Source organism: Capricornis sumatraensis, chromosome 5 (assembly GCF_032405125.1).
Source record: "Capricornis sumatraensis isolate serow.1 chromosome 5, serow.2, whole genome shotgun sequence".
Taxonomy (NCBI): Eukaryota; Metazoa; Chordata; class Mammalia; order Artiodactyla; family Bovidae; genus Capricornis; species Capricornis sumatraensis.
Genome location: NC_091073.1, coordinates 123882764 through 123904306, shown reverse-complemented (window position 1 = coordinate 123904306; position 21543 = coordinate 123882764). Strand labels below are relative to the sequence as shown.

The window sequence follows — 21543 nt, the reverse complement described above, 5'->3', positions numbered from 1 at the left end:
TTTTGTTATGCTTATGCAATGGAAAGCTCTACAAAAGTAAAAACAACACTATAATGGAAATGAAATGAAACTAAATGAACTATAATGATATGCAGTGTATGGATGAGCGTCACTAAATAATGTTGGGCAAGAGAAGCAAGATATGAAAGAACAGAGACCCTGTGACCCAGTTCTCTGCCAAGTGGAAAATAGACCTATTTACAGGACATGGTTTAGGGATGCAGACGGTAGTGATGTTATCAAAAAAAGCACTGCAGTAATTACCATAAATGCTGAAGAAACGGGGAGGGAGGGCGGCAGCCCTGGAGGGGTGGTGGAGACACGTGGCTTTGTTTATTTACCTACAGTCACACTTAGTGCACTTTTCCATATGTGTATTTCATAATATCTTTAAAATATATTGACAGTTGGGATTTCTTGCCTGTGAATCAATTATTACTGTGATCACTACAAAATTGTGATTTTCCAGTCCCAAATTGCTGCTGTTTATTTATTGCTATTAATAGCATGCCAGTGCCATTAGTTAATTATTGATAAATTATTGGCTGTGTGTGCATGCTCAGTTGCTTCATTTGTGTCTGACTTTTTGTGATGCTGTGGACTGTAGCCCGCCAGGCTCCTCTGTCCGTGAGATTCTCCAGGCAAGAATACTGGAGTGGGTTGGAATGCCCTCCTCCAGGGAATCTTCCTGACCGAGGGATTGAACCTACGTCGTCTGCATCTCCTGCACTGTAGGCGGATTCTTCACTGCTGAGCCACTGGGGAAACCCAGTTATTGGCTACTGTTTATTATCAGTATGGCCTCATTGGCTTTTATTTTATTCAAAGAGTTGTAGTCCCTCCCTGTGGCTGTAGTGGTGCTCAGGTTGTGCCAGGTTGGATACAGGGACAAAGTCAGGGCCCAAGACTGGTTGGAGACCAGAAAATCAGCTTGCAGTCCTTGGCATGGCCGTATTATTACTGTTGTGGCTCTTACTGTTACCTGAGCTCTGGCATACACTTGTAACCAGATTTCAGGCCTGGAGACGGAGGACATCTGGGTGGATTGGTGTCGGGGGCAGTTTTGCTAAGGGGGTGAAGGGGACTGACTAGGGGCAGAGGAATCTTCTGCTTTCTGTCTAATCATTCCTGTACTTTGCCCTTTTAGGACTGGATTTCAAAAACTACAGCCCAACTCTCGAATTTCAAACTTAGTTATTAGCACATAAATTTCTTTTGATGCCATTATAAGGAAGATAGAACTGGTTTTTTTGTATTTGAAATGTAACAGTTGCTATTTATTTTGCAGAATGATACTTGTGACCCGTTCAACCTAAATGAGTTGATAGATGAATTATCAAGGAAGCAGAAGGAAGAACTATGGCAAAGGCTCAAGAATTTGCTCGTAGACGTGTTGTTGGAGAGCCCAGTGGAGGGGTGGCAGGCAGCCAAAGCCCCCAGTGAAGACAGCCTGAAAGCAGAGCAGGGCTCAAAAACGGTAACCCTCGTCCTTCAAAGATAAATTTCCTTTTTCTTGTTAAAAAAGTAATTGCTTATTGTGTATGATTGAATTTTACATGGTTAAGTTAGAAGACGAGAGTACCAGAAGTCTATTTAATGTAATTATACCTTTTTTGATCCTACCATTATTTACCTAGTATTCAGGGTTGCTCTTTTCAAACTGCTGACCTGTGTTCAGCTTTAACTAACTTTTTAGAATAAGTGTCAAGTGTAGCTTTATTTTCATAAATTTAGTAAGTTTTACATTTAAAATTAAATTTTATTTATTTATTTTTTTACTTATAGCATAGAAACATAGAAATAATCCATGCAATTACATCTGTGATTCTTGCTTCTGTGTCAGTAATAAATGAAAGAGAGAACTATGAAGCCTTACTGGAGTGTGCTGTTATATTAAATGGTAAGTTGACTTTGCAGTAACGTGGGGTGTGAATGAGTGCTGTGTCTGAGTGACACAATAAAGGGAAGCCCCCAGCAGTGGAGAAGCAGGGCTCTGGTACTTCAGCTGGAAAAAACAAGCAAAGGAGCATTCCTTTAGGGGCTGTCCTGAGTAATTATTTCATTTGAGCCACATATAAATGTTTCAGATGGTGAAAATGTGCATTACTGGACAACTGATCGCTGTTTAGAGGTTTTTTACAAATATCTTATTTGAACCTTCAGGACCAATAAGAGCTGATAAAGGGGAGGCAGTCACTGCACGTTCCTCAGCTGGTGATTTACTGCCCAGCAGTTCAAGGAAGCCCAATACCCGTGACACTGCCTTTTCCTCTCTAATTGCGTCATGAGTATAACCTGGGGAACAGGAGTTGACTCCTGCTACTCAAATGTTCCTAAGTTGGTACTCTAAATTTTAAGTAAACTGTGAAGTGATAGCTATTAATTTAGTAGGAACACCAGTATGAGTTTATGAGGAGATCTGATTATATAAGATTTGAATGAAATTGTAGCTATAAAAGGTGCAAAGATAACTTTGAGTGATTTTTTTTGTTGTTGTTGTTTTTTTAAGAAAAATCTCACAGGGACCCTTACCTCCCACTGTGTGAATCTGATTAGTTCCCTAATCAGATTTTGTCATCAAATTCTCACTGGCATTTTCATTTCACACAGAAACTAGAGCCACTTGACTTATATATCTGTTTAGTATGCACTCTTATTCAGAATTCTTGTGTGGAATTAATGTGTCTTATTAAGATTACCCCGGTCAGTATGAAAGGAGCTCGCAGATGCTTGTGGCTGTTACCACCAGTTCATCCTCAGTCTCCAAACATGAAATTCCCCATTAATTCAGGAATTTCGCTTTAGAGTAACGGCTTTCAGATGTCTGGATTATAGTTACGAGCACACTGTCAGTATTTTAATTTAGTTCTTGAGCTCTTTTGTTAATAACAGCACTACAGCTTTTCTATTCATTATAATAGTTGCTTTTCCTATTTTTCACCAGTGAGCCAGAGCTTGAGGCCAACAAGCTGAGGCGTAGTTGTGGGGTAGCTGGTCACTCGGCCTGCCCTGGCTCAGCCGTTGAGTGTTGCCGTGGGTGTCCCTGCACTCGGGTATGGAGCGCTCATCGCTAGGAGTTTGGGCGATAGGGCCTCTTGGTCTTCTGAGATTTCCCGCTCTGTTGGGTCCGCTTTGCAGCAGCGGTGGGACAGTGTTTCAGTTGGCATTGTTTGTATGCTGTAAACACGGGGTAGAGGTCTTGGTGAGTCACGCCAGTGTCTGCTGGGCACACTGTGAGTCGCGTGCTCGTCTGGGCCGGATCTGGACTGGCCCCGGTTCCCTGCATGCACTCACTGTGCAGCGGCTGCTCTGTTGCAGGAATTTTGTACGCGCTGCCAGAGGGTGAGCGAGCGCTGCAGGGCTCCATCCAGGACCTGTGCGTGAAGTGGTGGGAGAGAGGCCTGCCCGCCAAGGAGAACATGGGCAAGACCGCCTTCGTCATGCTGCTGCGGAGGAGTCTCAGGACGAGGACAGTGCGTTCCCTTTCTGCAGTACACGCTGCGCTTTGCTGAGAAGTGCACACGCTTATTCCAGTTAGAAGTCATGTCTGAGCACGAGAGGCCTGGCATGGTGGCTCCCAGTCGGGGTTTTCCCTGGGTGATGCTCCGAGGTGGGCGGTCAAGGGTGGGCCGAGCTCCACGTGTGTGCGTTGTGCACAGACTCTCTCCCCGTCTTCCTTGGTGTGTGGCCTACGGAAGGCTGTACCCTCGATGGGAACTGCTCCGGGGAGGACTGAGCGGGGGCGTGTCAGGGAAAGCCTGCCGACCCGAGTGGGTGGGCAGGAGGGCAGCTGGGGCAGGGCTGTAGACTGCAGCCCAGGCCTGCGGACGCTTGGGCGGGCCCGCAGGAAGCATGGCGAGTGCAGGATATCACACATCCTTCAGTCCTTGGCATGCAACTCAGAGATGCAGAGAAAGAGCAGTTTTCTCCCCTGATCAAACAACAGCAGATACTTCTGTTCATCTTAGAAAACTGGGCAAATGAAGAGGGAATACTGAAAAAAACAAAAATCATCAGTAATTCCACTGCCAAGGCAACCCTTGTCAGTTGAGGGATCTTGGGGTTTCTCTTTGCCCTCCCTCTACATCTTTGCTGACTTGTCACAGATTCCTGCAAGTGAAATCTGTAGGTCAGTGGGTTTGAACTTGGAGCTCTTGGTACACATTGCCAACAGCTTTCTACATACCTTGCAGCTGATCCTGTTCTTAACTCCCATGGGACAGACTGTCCCATGGTGGCCTCCAAGGAGCAGTCAATTTCACGGCAGAAAAGAATCTTTTTGACTGTATCCTCAGCTCGCACTCTGACTCCCTGCTGGGCATAGGAGTGATTGAGAACTCATTGTTTGTGTCAGAACTTATCCATAAGCCATCCTTGGTTTCCCTTTTTAAAATCCATTTTCGCTGCCATCCTTGTTCACCTTTAAAATCAAGACTTTATTTAAACGTCTGCACTTGTGCCGTTTACCACAGTAGCCACCAGCCACACAGGCCGATTACGTTTCCAGTTAAGAACGTCCACGGTCTGTTTCCTGGCGGCGCAGTCCTGTGGCAGTCGCTCCGTGGCCTGGCGCGGCTCAGCGCAGGCTCACCTCCTCGTTGGTGCGTAAGATGGTGCGCAGACTGGCTGTCAGCATCCCTGCTTGCTTTTGCCTGGGTTTTAGGAAAATGTTCTCTGGAGCTTTGTTTGCAAATTTTAAAATGTTTTCTCCTGTCATTTTTTTCTTTTTTGATGACATAAAATAGTCTCATAGTTAATTTGAAATGTGGCCTTACCCGTTATTAAAAAAAAAAAAAAATTAGTCGATTTTCTTTCCCTGTCATCCCCAGGGTGCAGACATATGTCGGCTGTGGCGTATCCATCAGGCTTTATATTGCTTTGATTATCATTTGGAAGAAAGTAGAGAAATTAAAGACATGCTGCTTGAGTGCTTCATAAATGTCAATTACATCAAAAAAGAAGAGGCAAGTGGTTTTTCATCTTGGTGTGTTTGGGAACTGCTTTTAAAAAAATTAATTCATTTTCTGACTGTGCCGAGTCGTCTTTGCTGCGTGCAGGGGCCATTCTTCGCTGCAATGTGTGGGGTTCTCAGGGCTTCTCTTATTGTGGAGCACGGTCTAAGTTGGGGTACAGCATGTGCGGTTTTCCTGGACCAGGGAGCGAACCCATGTTCCCTGCGTTGGTAGGCGGATTCTTACCCACTGGAGCGCCAGGAAAGCCCTGTGAGCTGCTTTTTGATGGAAGTTTTTCCTATGTTTGTGAGTTTGCTGTTTGCACCATGCTCAGTGTCTTAATAAAAGGGCCAGCTTAACTGTCAAGAGCTATTATATTTGTTGCAATTCATATTTACTGCATGACAGTGTTAAGCAAACATTTTACAAGTCATTGTGTCTTTCATCATTAAAGGAGATGGTAACAGGTGGCTGTGTGAATCCTGGGGGAGCCATGATTACATTTTAAATTAAAAATGACTAAAAATAAGGTTGAGAAGGCACTTCCCCATGGACCAGATCTGGCCTTCTGCCCTAATTCCGGGTTAATTGGCATATAACTCAAAGCTATCATAATAAGGTTCTTGGTTTTTCATACCCATCAGTAAATCCAAAGCGAGGCTCCTGGCCCAGTGCCCCACTGTCCCACCAGTGGCCACTCCCACACTCGGCTACCAAGCACATGAAGTATGGCCAGTCCAGCTGTGGCCTTAAATGTGAAATACGTAGGCATTTGAAACTTGATATGGAAAAAAAATGTTAAATATCACATTAATAATTTTTGTGTATTTATTACATATTTAACACTTTGGATATGTTAGATTACATAAATACATTATTGAAGTTAATTTAATCTTTTTTACTTTTATTCATGTGGCTATTAGAGAATTGAAATTACAGAGTGGCTTGCCTCGCTCTCTTGGACTTGCTCATGAGCCTCAAATAATTTGTTGTAATTTTGGGCAGAGGTTTAGATTAAATAGAAAAGTTGTCTTTGTCCTGGCTCCCCTGGGGCTCTGCTGCTGCTCGGCTCTCTGGCTGCAGCGGCGGGGCCGTCGCGGCGGTGGCTTCTGTTACTGCAGAGCGTGGGCTCCAGAGCACAGACTCAGTGGCTGCGGTGTGCGGGCTTGGCTGCCCCATGGCATGGGGTCTTCCTGGAGCGGGGATCGAGCTGGTGTCCCCTGCACTGGCAGCCGGATTCGCTACCACTGAGCCCCCAGGGAAGCCCCTCTGTAGTCTTTTTGGTCATTGTTTCGTCACTCAGTCATGTCTGACCCTTTGCGACCCCATGGACTGCAGCACGCCAGGCTTCCGTGTCCTTCAGTGTCTCGCAGAGTTTGCTCAAACTTACATCCATTGAGTCAGTGATACCATCTAACCATCTCCTCTGTCACCCCCTTCTCTTCCTGCCCTCATTCTTTCCCAGCATCAGGCTCTTTTCCAGTGAGTTGGCTGTTCGCATTAGGTGGCCAAAGTATTGGAGCTTCAGCATCAGTCCTTCCAATGGATATTCAGGGTTATTCCTTTAAGATTGACTGGTCTTTTTAGATTGACTGTATTTCCACGTTGGGATGCAAAGCATGTTGTTTTTGATATAGCATATGGCCCTGTTTCTGACTGCTTATGGCCTGGCGGACATGATTTGAGGCAAAAGGGGGCAGCGGTCACCCGTCCCCGAAGGAGGTGTTGGGAAGGACCTCCCAGAGGAAGAGGGCCCCCTGAGGAACTTGCTCAGGCCTCACACTCACGGTGGGGCAGGGCAGGCTTTGACCCCAGCGTGCCTGCTCCCCATGCACCCTCTCACTGGTGGCACCGAAGGGCTGGACCTGATTGCTGCCCACACTGGCCGAAACCTTCAGCTCTGGGGTTCAGAGAGGCTGACCCCTGGTGTCCACTGGACAGGTGGTAGGTCGCCTTGATCACACACCGTATAGTCTCAGTGTTTCCTTCTGCGGTGTAGGAATAGCGGCCGCCACCTCCCAGGGTCCCCTCGGGGGCACACTCGGCCTTTCACGGGGCCCTCGGTGCCCGGGTGACGGGAGATACGCTGACTGCTGCTGCTGCTCTGACGTCGTCATTGTTGGAGAGACACTGGGCCTCTGCCCTGGGCGTCCAGGGTAGTTGTGAAGTTTGGGAGAGTAAAGTATAGAGTGGATTCAGACACACTTTTTATTGACTTGTACATGTGTGTGTGTGTTAGTCGCTCAGTTGTGTCCAACTGTTTGCAACCCCATGGACTGTAGCCCACTGGGCTCCCCTGTCCATGGAATTGCACACAGCAGTGGGTGAAGTGCACTTGTTTAACACACACATGCGCACACACACAGATGCAAACATAGATGTACATGGTCTTTCCCGGGTGGCTCAAGTGGTAAAGAATCTGCCTGCTAGTGCAAGAGATGTGGGTGCGATCCCTGGGATGGAAAGATCCCTTGGAGGAGGAAAGGGCAGCCATTCCAGTATTTTTCCATGGGAAATCCCACGGACAGAGCAGCCTGGCGGGCTATGGTCTATGGAGTTGCAAAGACTTGGACATGGTATAGCGAATGAGCACTTAGACGTATATGTGTGTGTTAAAGCTCTCTCTTTTTAAAATTTGTGTTCTCTTTTAAATTTAGGATAGCTGAACTAGCTTCCTGATCAGTTACTAATTTGGTCAGGTCAGTCTCCAGTCATTCTAGGTCAATGACAAACCTCTTCTGGACTCCACTGGCAACTTATTTCCAATAAATACTTGTTAACCCTGCCTGTCGAGGCCTGATGGCCCTGCTGCTCGCACCAGCGTGTGCGGCCCCGCCTGCCCTGCTGCCCCGCGCGGGCCCCGCCGCTGCAGCGTGCAGCTTCCGGGTTAGAAGTACGGGTGCTTCCTTTGTCGGGAGTAGCGAGCTTCAGCACTAGTTACTACACTTTCAAAGAACTGTTTGTTTTTAGTTACTGGGGACTTTTTATGTGGTTGCAATTTTAACATCACATCCTATTTTTAATTTATAGGGAAGAAGATTTCTTAGTTCTCTCTTCAATTGGAATATAAATTTCATTAAAATGATTCATGGGGCCATTAAAAACCAGTTACAGGGACTACCAAAGTAAGTATTAAAAACAAGTAGCATTTTGTGCTTAGTCTGGTTTTGAAAGTTTCTACTTGACCTGACTTTGGTCAGGTCAACGTTTAGGGGCTGCCCTGGTGGCTCAGCTGGTAAAGAATCCGCCTGCAGTGCAGGAGACGTGGGTTCGATCCCTGGGTCGGGAAGATCCCCTGGAGAAAGGAGTGACTACCTGCTGCAGTGTTCTCGCCTGGAGAGCCCCATGGACAGAGGGGCCTGCTGGGCTGTAGTCCCTGGGGTCACAGTCAGACATGACCGAGTGACTAGCATGCTGATGATGATCAGAAGCTTTAGAAACTCTCTCTTCTTATGTATCATGTACTGTTGTATTACTGAATACTTATTTTCCTTGCTCTAGGAAGCCGCTCTTTTTCAGTAGTGACACTGAGAGTAAGACTTGACCTAGTGGTAAGTCTTTACATAGATTATCCGCCGGCTCCATCTCGGCCTCAGCCGTAGTAAAGCTCATGTGGCTGGAACGTCCGGTCCTCTGGGGCTGCGCGCGCACTTCGGTCTCCCTAAGGCGGAGCTGCGTGGGCGGTGGAGGGGCCCCTGAGGAGGGCCCGCTGCCGGTTCCCCAGCCTCTGGGCCCTGGCAGCGTTGGGAGCTGTTCGCCGCATTCGAGGTCAAGTGCCTGACCTGCTCTGGAATTTTCAGATCCTCTGTCCCGTCAGGCGGCTGTGTGAGAGCTCAGCTGGGACTCGGTGCTGGCTCTCTGATTGCTCCCTGGAATGCTGCTGCCTCCGCTGCCCTCATTTGCACAGTATTCGGGCTGAGTCAGATCTCCCTCATCGTGAGTCTGTGTGAGACCTGGTACTTTAGGGCTCCCTGTGCCTGAGCTAATCAGCCTAGAATGGCTCCGCAGTAAAGTGCATTTGCATTTAACCTTTTTATGTTTACAGTTCTTAGTAGAAACAAATGTATCTTTAAAGTTTTTTACTTAAGAATTTGGTTCTGGGCGTACGTTTCATAGTTTCACAGAAAATAGTGAAGTTCTGGGGAAGCAGTGACTGAGGAGGAAGAAGTTGACATCTCAGTCCTTCTCCAGACTAGTTTCTGCTTCCTGCTCCAGGCAGACAACCTGTCTCTACTTCGGGAAGCACTAGTGTAAAACAGTGTCTTCGTCCCTGGGAGAGGAGACTGCCTGAAACGATACATGTGAAAAATATAATTCTTCAAATTTGCATTAATTTTTTTTTTCCCCAGATCTTCGATGGTGCACATTGCGGAAATTTATTTCAGAGCTTGGAAAAAGGCTTCAGGGAAAGTAACGGAGGTATTTCCTTTTGTTTTATGGAAGGTCAGCACATTTTCATCGTGTTCTGGTTACTAAATAAATAGCCACACTAGGGCTGTTTGAAGCCCGTTCGTGCCTGTCTGTCAAGCCAAAGCTCCCAGTGAGCGTCCACATGGCGCAGGCGTGGTGTCATCCACACCTGCTCGGTCACGCCCCCACCGAGCACCGCCTCAGGATGTCCCTCCCTCCCCACGACCTGCAGTCTGAGTGGAACCAAGGCTTCTGCGCGTTTTGGCAGCTCTGGACCTGCAGTGTCCGACCACGTATATCTGCTGGGCCTTTGAAACGTGGCCAGTCCAAGCTGAGACGGGCTGTAAGTGTAAGAAGCTCACCAGATTTGCAAGACGGTCTGGAAAAAGAAGAATATAAAGTATCTCATGGATATTTTTAAAAGAATATTGATTGCATGTTGAAATGATAGTGTGTTGGATAATTGGGCTAAACAAGATATATTATTAAAGTAAGTTTGCCTTTTTTTTCTGTTTTTAGTGTGGCCGCTGGGAGGCTTAAAACTGCATTTGTGGCTGATGTTGTGTTTCTGTTGGCCAGTACTCCTTGGGAGACTCAGGCCATCTCTTCAGCAACACAATTTGAGAATTTAAAGGTGTTTGACTGAATCAGGCTTATAACCTTTAATGACTGTAATACCTACCTACTGGCTGTGTAATTCACAATTAAACAGTCATAGGCTCTTTTGGAAAAAAATCAAAAGAAAATGTCTGATATCCCTTACGTTTTTCTCATACTAGGTTCTTAGATGAGTTTTTTTCCTTCTGAGAGTAAAGGGGTCTTTTCTCCTGGGGGAGCAGGCCCTGGGCCAGTGTCGGGGGCCGAGGGGAGGCTGACCACCCGTGCTCGTGGTTCATTCCTGTACATTCTCCTCTCTTGCCCGGCTTGCGCTTCAGTTAAATCTGCTGTCAGTTAGCACTGCTGTCTGCTTCTGGGAAACAAGAACTTACCATTCCCGTGTCCCTGTAGACAGATTCTACAATAGTTTCTCAGGGCATAGTTTTGTGGGGACCTGGCAGAACCAGGATGTTCTTATGCATTTTTTGCATTGCTCTATAGTTCATGAAACAGTTCTCAGGAAGGAGTATTTGTTCCCCCTTTTCTCTAGCAGTGATTTGAAAATAGGAGTTTGTGATTTAAATGTAACTGTTTAGGTCTGCACCAAATTAGTACCAGAAATGTGTGCGTCTCAGTGTCACTCCATTCCCTCTGTCCCTTCAAGTTTTTAAAGCAAACTCCAGATGTGACGCCTTACTCCTGTGCACTTCAGGATGCGTCCTCTCTAGAAGGCCTGGTTATACAGCGCCATCATCATGCTTACTTTGTGACCCCTAAGAGCCAACAGTCCGCCAGGCTCCTCTGTCCATGGGATTCTCCAGGCAAGAGTGCTGGAGTGGGTTGCCATTTCCTTCTCCAGGGGATCTTGCTGACCCAGGGATCGAAGCCAAGCCTCCTGCATTGTGGACAGATTCTTTACCATCTGAGCCACCAGGGAAGCCCCATACTAATATTTGAACTTCTCTGCTTTGTTAAGAATGTCTTCATTTTGAAGTCAGGAGCCAACAAGTCTCCCAGTGGCATTTGCTTGTTACGTCATTTAAAGCCTTCTTCTCTTTGAAGAAATCTCTGCCATTGACATGTTGGCAAACCTGGTCGGTTGCAGAATGCCCGTGTTCTGGTGGCTGGCTCTCAAGGGTCAACTTCTGTGGCCCAGATGCCTGGCTGGTGGTGCCGTGAACCTCCTGTGTGATCACAGGTCGGGCAGCATGGTTCCCACAGGAGTCACGCTGAGACCGAGGGGTAGCCTCAGGGAGCATTCTCAGTTAGTGGAGACAAGGTAAATGTTAGTAGTGAGTCTCCCTCGGGCCCTTCCCTACTGCCGTGGGGTCCTGGGAACTGCCTGCGCTGCCCCTCGCTGGGGTTGCCTGCGAGACGTCTGTTTCTGTCAGTTTGGAATCCTGGCCCCCACCTTAGAGGCAGTTCGGTGTGAGTTCTTGGGCGGGGGGTGAGGTAAACTCTTGGAACAGATCCAGTTTTCTGAGATTATCAGATGAGTCAGGAGGGGTGCTCCCAGGCCCACCTTTGTCTCTGAGCCCTCTCTGGCTTGATCCAGGCTTGCATGCCATATGGGGGCGCGCTCACCCGTGCTCTCCTGCCCTCTCCGCCGTGGCCCCCCCCCACCCCGTTCTCTGTGGGGGCTCACTCACCCGTGCTCTCCTGCCCTCTCCGCCGTGGTCTCCCCGCTGTCTGTGGGGCGCGCTCACCCATGCTCTCCTGCCCCGCTCTCTGTGGGGCGCGCTCACCCGTGCTCTCCTGCCCTCTCTGCCGTGGCCCACCACCACCCGCCCCCCCCACTCTCTGTGGGGTGCGCTCACCCGTGCTCTCCTGCCCTCTCCGCCGTGGCCTCCCCGCTCTCTGTGGGGCGCGCTCACCCACACTCTCCTGCTGGCTGTTCCAGGCCATCGAGAACGACTGCATCCAGGACTTCATGCACCATGGTGTCCACCTTCCTCGGAGGTCTCCAGTGCACTCCAGAGTGCGCAAGGTGAGCCACACTCTTGCAGCACTTTGGAAAATTGTGTCTCATATTTTTTGTTTTTAGAGAGTTGTTTTTGTGAAATTTTGTTAAGCTTTCACAGGCATCAGTTAAAGGAATTTTTCAGAATCTTGGCATTTGGAATTCTGGGAGATCTACCTTGGCGCCAAAGGTTCGGTTAGGAAAGCAAACACCTGTTGTTAAGGCATAGGAACTGCATTCAGACAACCTTCAACTGCGTCCCTGGACATAAAAGTGTCTAGAACCGTCGCTCTTTACTGCCGCTACTGCTGCTCTCTTAGAAGAGGCTGTTCGAGGTTATTCTCGCTGTTGGCTCTCATAGACCGCATTTCCACCTTGTAGTCTGCAAACTGTATCGGATAAATGTTCTGATAGTTTCTCTTGATAGAATTTTGTTTTTAAAAGGTGGTCTCAGAATTTGGGTGCGGGTTTTATCCTCATGTTGTACATGATCTGACTGAACAAGTCTGCTGTTGGTGCGGTGGTTGTTCTGACGGAGTGTGATAAGCGGGGCTCCTGCAGGAGGACGTGGGGGCTCTGGTCGGCTGTGCGGGGCCGTGTCTGCCCCAGGCGAGGCCTCTGTGCTGTCTGCTGGTTTGGGCAACTGTGTGTCAGGAAGCTAGAGGAATAGAGATGAGGTGCCTGCTACTGTTTGTGTAGTGGAGTCATTATTTGTAGGCGTGAACTATATTAAGTTTGAATGGATAAAATACATTTCATATTATTGATGATTTAGTTTGTATGATCCAAAGATAAAGAACCAGAGATGAAAATACATCCGTGTGCCTTCCCCACCACCCACCCCACCCAGCACACACGGTCCCTGGCACTTCATAAGTGGTGGATAGTTTGGGTCATTTACTTCGCATGTCTGATTTAATGTTCAGATTCTGCTTCATTGTAAGGAGTGGTGTTTTATTAAACTGTACATGTCTGTGATGTGGTTACTTTACTGCTGCTACCAAATAACTGAAGGCTTCTTCGTACCTGACTTTCCGTTGTGTAGGAAGGAGTGAAGGTGAGCACAGGCGCCCTTGTCTGTTAGGGTCAGGGCAGGACGCACAGCCAGAATGGGAGGCAGGATACCAGGTTTCGCTTCTCAAGTGAAATGTGTTCTTGGACTCCAAGGCATCGTTCTCACTGCTTATAACATGTCATAGCTTCTTGCTTGAATCCTTCTTTTGATAAATACCAAATTTACCTGATAAGTCGTTTTATTGATATGTTGAAAGACGCTTCAGAAAATACCTTAGAAGTCACTTGAAAGTAAGAAATCCCCTTATTGTTGAGCAGATCTTCTAAAATTAGATAGTAGTGATGGTTGCACAGCTCTATACTAAACCCACTGAATTACACACTTGATAAGTGTGACTTACGGTTTATGAATTGTTCCTCATATAGTTGTTTAAAAGCTCTCTGTGAAGCAAGTACCATTAATACCCAATTAATATCGCACACAGAAAGCAGATGACAGGCTGAAATCTCCTAAATGAAGCGTCTGCAGCCAGAAAAGGAGATCCCTAGATTGCAGCTCTCAGCTGCTGTTCAGTCACTACGTCACGTCTGACTCTCTGTAACGCCATGAGCTCCCGTTCTCCAGGCTTCCCAGTCCTTGACTATCTCCCGGAGTTTGCTCAAACTCATGTCTATTGAGTTGGTGATTTGTAGTTCTTTTAGGGCAAAGTTGGTTGACATTCACTTAAAGTCTATTGTTTTATAGCCTAATTTATAAAAAAATTCTATTTTTCACTAATATAACTTTGGCTGCAAGAATTGTGAATTAGACAAAAGGCAACACTGATTGTTGTTGGGGACAAGAATCTGAAGAGTCGCAGGAAGGTCCTGGCTGGTTAAAGCAGTGTGTTTTCTGATTGTCTGTGCCTTTGGGGAGGGACCTGATATCCAGGTTTCTCCTGGGAAGGATCACTGGGCAGTGACACCCCTTTGAGATGCAGTCGCCCCTCGAGGTCTGCGGGCGATCGGGCAGCAGATCCATGAATGCCCCAGGGCCTTCCTGAGCACTTTTCATCCTCTCTGGATCACTTATACCCGTTGCAGTGAAAGTGCTTGTAAGAGGCTGTGAATCTGACGTGATTATTACATAAACAGTTTCCAGCAAGTGACAGTTTCAAGCTTTGCTTTGAAACTTTCTGGAATTTTTTCCCCTCAAATATTTTCTATCCACGCTTGGTGGAGTCTGCAGAGGCAGAGCCCGTGGGTGTGAAGGGCTGACTCTTCGCGTCATTCTGAATGCCCGAAAGAGGTTCTCAGAACAAGACAGTTGTAGCCAGTGCACTTTAGAGACAGAATGGGCTGTAGGAACAGTCAGGCTGGCTCCTTTTCCATTTGACCCTGAAGGTCAGAGGTGTGTCTTTTTATGAGGCTTTGTGGCTATTGGTAGGTGAGTAGGAGCTGGAACCCGAGCCTTTGTGCAGCCCAAGGCTGTAGGTCTTCCTTTCCAGCACAGGTGCCTTTGTGAGCTGGCCGTGTTCCGAGCTGTCAGCGTGTGTTCTTGTTGTGGTTCCTGTTAGAAAGAACTGTGCATCCAAGACGTGAATGCAGGGGCAGCCTGTGCTCCCTGTTTGCTCAAAGTGGGATCTTAAGTGCTTTTTTGAAAACACCAATATTACTGTTCTTTTCTTCTTTTCTTGGCTCTTAGGTGCTGAGTTATTTTCACCATCAAAAGGAAGTTCGGCAGGGAGTGGAAGAGATGCTTTACAAGTTATACAAGCCCATCCTTTGGAGAGGATTAAAGGTGTGCCTCTTAACCGTCCATGTTTAGGATGCTAACATGCTGTGGGGTTTAGCATCTTCTGATTCAGGCACTAAAAGTAAGACTTGAGGCTGGGCACGTGTGAGATTCTGAATGAATGCTCGATGCTTCTATTGAAAGCTTTTCTTAAGCTGGGGATCTGAATGGGTCTAGTGCTGCATGCCCAGCTGAAGGAGGGTCGCCATGCTCGGCGGGGTGGTGTGTGCAGAGCTGGGCGGAGCCTTCCTGGCCCTTAGGGCCTCCTGCTGGTGACTGGGGCCACGGTCACAGCACGCGAGGAGGTGTTGGACGAGCATGCGGGTCATTCTAACGCAGGTGACTCTGGTCTGGGGGCAGGACATGACTGATTCTTCATGACACAGTGGACCTTGAGGTAGGGAAACGTCTCTGTCGACTTGGAATTGGGAGTTTGGCTTCATTTAAGGAAGGCCTCACAAGCTTGGCTAGTTTAAATGTTACAGTTGTCTTTCATATGTAGATAGGAATGTGTCTGTGTTGAGACACTAGAAGCGTTGCTTGAGGGATTCTGCACTGACGCCTTTCTAACTGTCAGCTCTTTGGATTCTGAAACTCCTCTCATCATTCCAGGCCAGAAACTCGGAAGTCCGGTCCAATGCTGCACTGCTGTTCGTTGAAGCGTTTCCTATTCGGCATCCAGGGTTTAACGCCATTGAGATGGACAGTGAGATTCAGAAACAGTTCGAAGAACTCTACGTATGTATTCATGTGGCCGGGCTCCCAGCCTGCAGCAGTCTGGGCCTGGATGTCCCTGGGACGCCCCCGTGCGGCCTCCAGAGGGCAGTCTTTCCAGAACCTGGCCTCTCCCGGTGCCTTCTGTGGCAGCGAGGACTCTCAGGGTCTGTTTCCTCTTCCTCTCCGTCTGTTTTGGAACCTCTCATCATTTATTGTGTGTAGTTTGAAGTGTCTTATGTGTTCCCCCAGCATAGAGGCTGTGTCACAATGGTCAGGACAGAGCCCGGGGTTGGTGCCTCTGTCTGATAGCTGTGTACCTTGGGGCAAGTTGGGCATTGACTTTTCTGTCTTTATCTGTGTGCATGGCGTGGTGGTAGCACCTGTGTAAAGTGCAGCAGTGTCGTGAACACAAACACAGCTAGTTAGCTTTTAAGGAGGTTCGTGACATTGTACAGGAGACAGGGATCAAGAACATCCCCATGGAAAAAAAAATGCAAAAAAGCAAAATGGCTGTCTGGGGAGGCCTTACAAATAGCTGTGAAAAGAAGAGAGGCAAAAAGCAAAGGAGAAAAGGAAAGATATAAGCATCTGAATGCAGAGTTCCAAAGAATAGCAAGAAGAGATAAGAAAGCCTTCTTCAGCGATCAATGCAAAGAAATAGAGGAAAACAACAGAATGGGAAAGACTAGAGATCTCTTCAAGAAAATTAGAGATACCAAGGGAACATTTCATGCAAAAATGGGCTCGATCAAGGACAGAAATGGTCTGGACCTAACAGAAACAGAAGATATTAAGAAGAGGTGGCAAGAATACACGGAAGAACTGTATAAAAAAGATGTTCACGACCCAGATAATCATGATGATGTGATCACTCATCTAGAGCCAGACATCTTAGAATGTGAAGTCAAGTGGGCCTTAGAAAGCATCACTACGGACAAAGCTAGTGGAGGTGATGGAATTCCAGTTGAGCTGTTTCAAATCCTGAAAGATGATGCTGTGAAAGTGCTGCACTCAATATGCCAGCAAGTTTGGAAAACTCAGCAGTGGCCACAGGACTGGAAAAGGTCAGTCATTCTAATTCCAAAGAAAGGCAATGCCAAAGAATGCTCAAACTACCGCACAATTGCACTCATCTCACATGCTAGTAAAGTAATGCTCAAAGTTCTCCAAGCCAGACTTCAGCAATACGTGAATGGTGAACTTCCAGATGTTCAAGCTGGTTTTAGAAAAGGCAGAGGAACCAGAGATCACATTGCCAACATCCGCTGGATCATGGAAAAAGCAAGAGAGTTCCAGAAGAACATCTATTTTTGCTTTATTGACTATGCCAAAGCCTTTGACTGTGTGGATCACAAGAAACTGTGGAAAATTCTGAAAGAGATGGGAATACCAGACCACCTGACCTGCCTCTTGAGAAACCTGTATGCAGGTCAGGAAGCAACAGTTAAAACTGGACATGGAACAACAGACTGGTTCCAAATAGGGGTCTCACTGCTCCTTTCTCCTCGGTCCTGGTGTGCACAAGGTTTTGTTTGTGCCCTCCAAGAGTCTGTTCCCCAGTCCTGTGGAAGTTATGTAGCCAAGTCCCACTGGCTTCCAGAGTCAAACTCCCTGGGGTTGTCAGTGCCTTTGCCCGATCCCCAGGGTGGGGATCTGCTGTGGGCCCTGGAACGTCTGTAGCAGTGCAAAGGCTTCTTGGATGTCATTGTTCTCCAGTCTGTGGGTCGTCTGCCCCATGGCTCTGTGGTGGGGCTAGTGACCTCCTGCGTGTGGATCTTGCCACATAGTGTGCCTTCCAGGTCTGCTGCAGCCAGAGAGGCTGACCCCTCCGCAGACCACTGCAGACCCATGCCTCTGCCAGAAGCACTCAAACGCTCGCAGGCAGGTCCGGCTTCACGGAAGCCCACACGTGCTGGGGCGTGCAGCGTGTCCCTTCTTCAGTGGATCCTCCTGGCCCAGGGATCCACTGGGCTCTCTTGCCTGCAGGCGGATTCTTTACCAGCTGAGCTACCGGGAAGTCCTCCGGTTTTTTCTTAGTGGAGATGGGTTTCTGTTTTTCAAGTAGCAAAACTTTGTCAACAGTCTTATAGAAATGGGATGTCACTGTGAAAACAGGTATTTTAAAGACCTTTGAAAATTAAAACTGCCAATAACGGAATCTTGTTTGGGATGAAAATGGATAGGGAGAGGCTTTTGTGTGAGCAGAGTGTGCTGTGACAGCCTCGGATCTCTTCTGGGAGTGAAGTGAGCGCGTCTGGGGAGGTGGTTGTGAACAGCCGCTTGAGAGCTGAGTTGCCGTGATCCTTGCTTTGCTGTGGATGTCCTTGGGGCGGCAGGTGCCTCTGACTGAACCCTAAAATGTCCTTTATTTTTCTGTGACAGTTTATAGTTCAGCCAGGTAGAAATTTTGTGTTCAAAATCATTTTATTCCAGGACTGCCAAAATATTTTGTATGTTTTCTGGCATTGAGGGCTCCTGAAATTTTAAGGATGATTTTCTTTATCTTTTGATTTTTTTTCTTCCACTATAACATGAAGTTCAGTGTGTTGGTTGCATGTTAGACACGGGAAACTTTCTTAGTAATCTTTTTCTTCTCTTCTTTCCAGTGTCCATTTGTCCCTAACCCCTTTTAGGGAGCAGTGCCGTGTCATGGTTAAATCAGTAACAGAGCTAGTTACGAGCAGGAGTTGTTTCTGGGGAGGGTGAGACAATAGTGGTTTTAGGCTGTGGCCACGTGGTCCCGCCACGGCCTCTACTGCTTGGCAGGAAGGCAGCGGAGTGGTTTATTCCAATGAAACTGACCTACAGATACTGATCCGTGAATTCTATATGATATTTACATGTTTCAGAATATTATTCATTTTTTCCAACCACTTGGAAGCAAAAAACAATTCTCATGTCCTGTGGGCCACACAGAGGCAGGCATGGGCCTCTCTGGCCTGTGGGTCAGGGCCTGAGTAGGGGGTTGAGGGGATCCAGGAGGTGAGGGAGGGCTTGATGAAGATGACAGAGGAGGCCCCCGGCATGTCTGTGGTCCCTGGAGGGCAGTGGCTCTCTGTGTGGAAACCGCATCACACGTTCAGTGCCGTTGTCCTGGAGGCTGACTGAGCCTCTGATGTGGGCTGTGTGCCTTCAGGCGATCATCTGGAATCACTGTTGAAGAATACTGTAAGTGACCCACACCGAACAGAAGCTATGAAACTTGAGCTCTCTCTCTTCCTTCCTGTTCTTTATTTTGTCTCTCTTCCTTGCTTTTTGTTTTTCTCAAGTGACCTATCGTCTTCACTTTCCCTCCCCGTTGTGAAGAAAGGGTTGGCTGGAGGCGGCGGCCGGCTCGGGGTCTCGCTGGCGGTGCGGCGCTGTCCTCCGTGCCCGTCTTCCCTGCCTGCCGCGCTGGTCGTGGTTTTGTGTCCGTGGGTGGGTCGGGCGCCGGCGGACTCCCCGGGGCCTCGGCCTGGGCAGCAGGCAGGCCGGCCCGCGGGGCAGGGACGCAGGGTGTCCTGTGCGTGTGCTCGGCTCGCCCCGCCTGGGCAGCCGGCAGGGCTTCTGCCCGCTCCCCGGTGTGCCTGGCCCTCAGCACCTGTCTCCACGCTTCTCAGCGGCTTGCTTACTGCCCCGCCGCCCGCCCCACCCCCGCCCTCCCCCCGCGGTGTCTAAGGCCTGGCCCGGCTCGGCTGCTCTGAGCCCTGTGGGCACAGTGCCGCCCGCTCACAGCCCTGCTCTTGGGGAGCAGAGCCCCCCGGTGTTTGCAGCTCCGCCTGCTCTTGTCACCCGGGAGGAGAGGAGGAAGGAAGTGCTTACTCAGCTGAGTCCAGCCGCCTTCTGGCCTAATTATGGAGTGAGGACTATTTTTGCTTTTAAATTCTGGGTTGGAAAGTTCCGCACGTAGCAGTAGAGGGTCTTGTGCAGGGGATCCCTGCGCCTTCAGACAGTCCTGGTGGTGCTGACCCGGCCCACTTGGTTCCTCCTCCCTGTTTTTAAGCAGATCTGAGCCACAAAGTATTTCAACTCTTAATTACTTCAGTGAATGTGTTTGTTGCTCGGTCATGTCCAACTCTTTGCGACTCTAATAGCTTCTGGTGAATGATGTCAGATTCTTGATCTCCAAAGATTTAACTTTGCGAGCAGGGAGCAGACTTGATCACTCAAGAGCGTTTTTGTAGCAGAATTGAGGGTCAAAAAGGGCAGAGAAAGCTTCCGACACAAACCTCAGAAGGGGGCAGAGAGTGCCCCCACCCGGTGCTAGTCTAAGCGAGGCCTCGTACACTCTGGCCAGACCCACTCCCGCAACGGCATCTTAAGTTAACAAGATTAGAACTGACAATAGAAAGCTCCCACCACTTGTGGGATCCACTCCCGCAAGTCTTAATATAACAAGATTCAGAAGGTTTTTGTTAAAAAGGAGAAGCATGTCCTCAAGCAAGATACATTGTTGTTATATAATCCTTAGTATCTAAGGTCCCATCACTTGATGGCAAATAGATGGGGAAACAATGGAAACAGTGGCAGACTCTCATTTTCTTGGGCTTCAAAGTCACTGAAGATGGTGACTGCAGCCACGAAGGTGAAAGACACTTGTTCCTTGGAAGGAAAGCTGTGACCAACCCTGACAGTGAAAGCAGAGACATTGCTTTGCCAACAAAAGTCTGTCTAGTCAGAACTATGGTTTTTCCAGTGGTCATGTATGGATGTGAGAGTTGGACTATAAGAAAGCTGACCGCCGAACAATTGATGCTTTTGAGCTGTGGTGTTGGAGAAGACTCTTGAGAGTCCCTTGAACTGCAAGGAGATCCAACCAGTCCATCCTAAAGGAGATCAGTCCTAAATATTCATTGGAAGGACTGATGCTGAAGCTGAAACTCCAATACTTTGGCCACTTGATGCGAAGAACTGACTGATTGGAAAAGGCCCTGATGCTGGGAAAGATTGAAGGCAGGAGGAGAAGGGGATGACAGAGGATGAGATGGTTGGATGGCATCACCAGCTCAATGGACATGAGTTTGAGCAAGCTCCGGGAGACAGTGAAGGATAGGGAAGCCTGGTGTGCTGCAGTCCATGGGGTCACAAAGAGTCAGACACAACTGAACAACTAAACTGACTAAATCTTAGCACAGAGCTTAAGATGAATTGTTTTGTTGTGTGGTCATTAGCTCTGGTCCTAAAGAAAGTGAGGTGTTAGTTGTAGTCTTTTCTTAGGAGAAGGCAACGGCACCCCACTCCAGTGCTCTTGCCTGGCAGATCCCATGGACAGAGGAGCCTGGTGGGCTGCAGTCCATGGGGTCGCTAAGTCGGACTCGACTGAGCAGCTTCACTTTCACTTTTCACTTTCATGCATTGGAGAAGGAAATGGCAACCCACTCCAGTGTTCTTGCCTGGAGAATCCCAGGGACGGGGGAGCCTGGTGGGCTGCCATCTATGGGGTCGCACAGAGTCGGACACGACTGAGCGACTTCACTTTCGCTTTTCACTTTCATGCATTGGAGAAGGAAATGGCAACCCACTCCAGTGTTCTTGCCTGGAGAATCCCAGGGACGGGGGAGCCCGGTGGGCTGCCATCTGTGGGGTCGCACAGAGTCGGACACGACTGAAGCAACTTAGCAGCAGCAGTCTTACGTGATGGAGACAAAGCACAAAGACAAAAGTGTGTCCTTTTCTCCTCCTTGAGGGCCCCAGACCCTTTTCTCTTCCTCAAGGTCCCTGGACCGCTTCCTCCTTGAGGGCCCTGGATTCCTTATCAATCTATCTAAGATTAGCTCTCTTGACGCCACGGACTGTAGCCCACGAGTCTTCCTCTGTCCATGGGACTCTCCAGGCAAGAATCCTGGAGTGGGTAGCCATTCCCTTCTCCAGGGGATCTTCCTAACTCAGGGATCGAACCCAGGTCTCGTACACTGCAGGCGCATCCTTTACCATCTGGGCTGCCAGGGAAGCCCCTTTACTTCAGTAGGTGTCCTTAAAAGACAGGGTCCCTTTTTTTAAACATAATCCCACCACTGGCACAACTCAAGTAAGATGAATGGTGATTCCTTATTTGATCAAATATTCAGTCATTGTTCTTCAGTGACATTTCAGTGGGTTTTTTTTCCAGTTTTGCTTGAATCTGTGCCCGGGCGAGACCT

The 21543-nt window shown here is 48.3% G+C and overlaps 1 protein-coding gene across 1 annotated transcript in view; it reads left to right on the top strand.

The window, feature by feature from the left end:
* NCAPG2 (non-SMC condensin II complex subunit G2) overlaps positions 1-21543 on the top strand; it is a 63678-nt gene that overhangs the window by 2502 nt on the left and 39633 nt on the right. Inside the window, exons 2-10 of the mRNA XM_068972740.1 lie at positions 1289-1477; positions 1786-1900; positions 3319-3473; positions 4830-4964; positions 7983-8077; positions 9302-9371; positions 11860-11946; positions 14618-14713; positions 15320-15445. Coding sequence (XP_068828841.1) covers positions 1289-1477; positions 1786-1900; positions 3319-3473; positions 4830-4964; positions 7983-8077; positions 9302-9371; positions 11860-11946; positions 14618-14713; positions 15320-15445 — 1068 coding nt within the window. The remainder of the gene's footprint in view (positions 1-1288; positions 1478-1785; positions 1901-3318; positions 3474-4829; positions 4965-7982; positions 8078-9301; positions 9372-11859; positions 11947-14617; positions 14714-15319; positions 15446-21543) is intronic.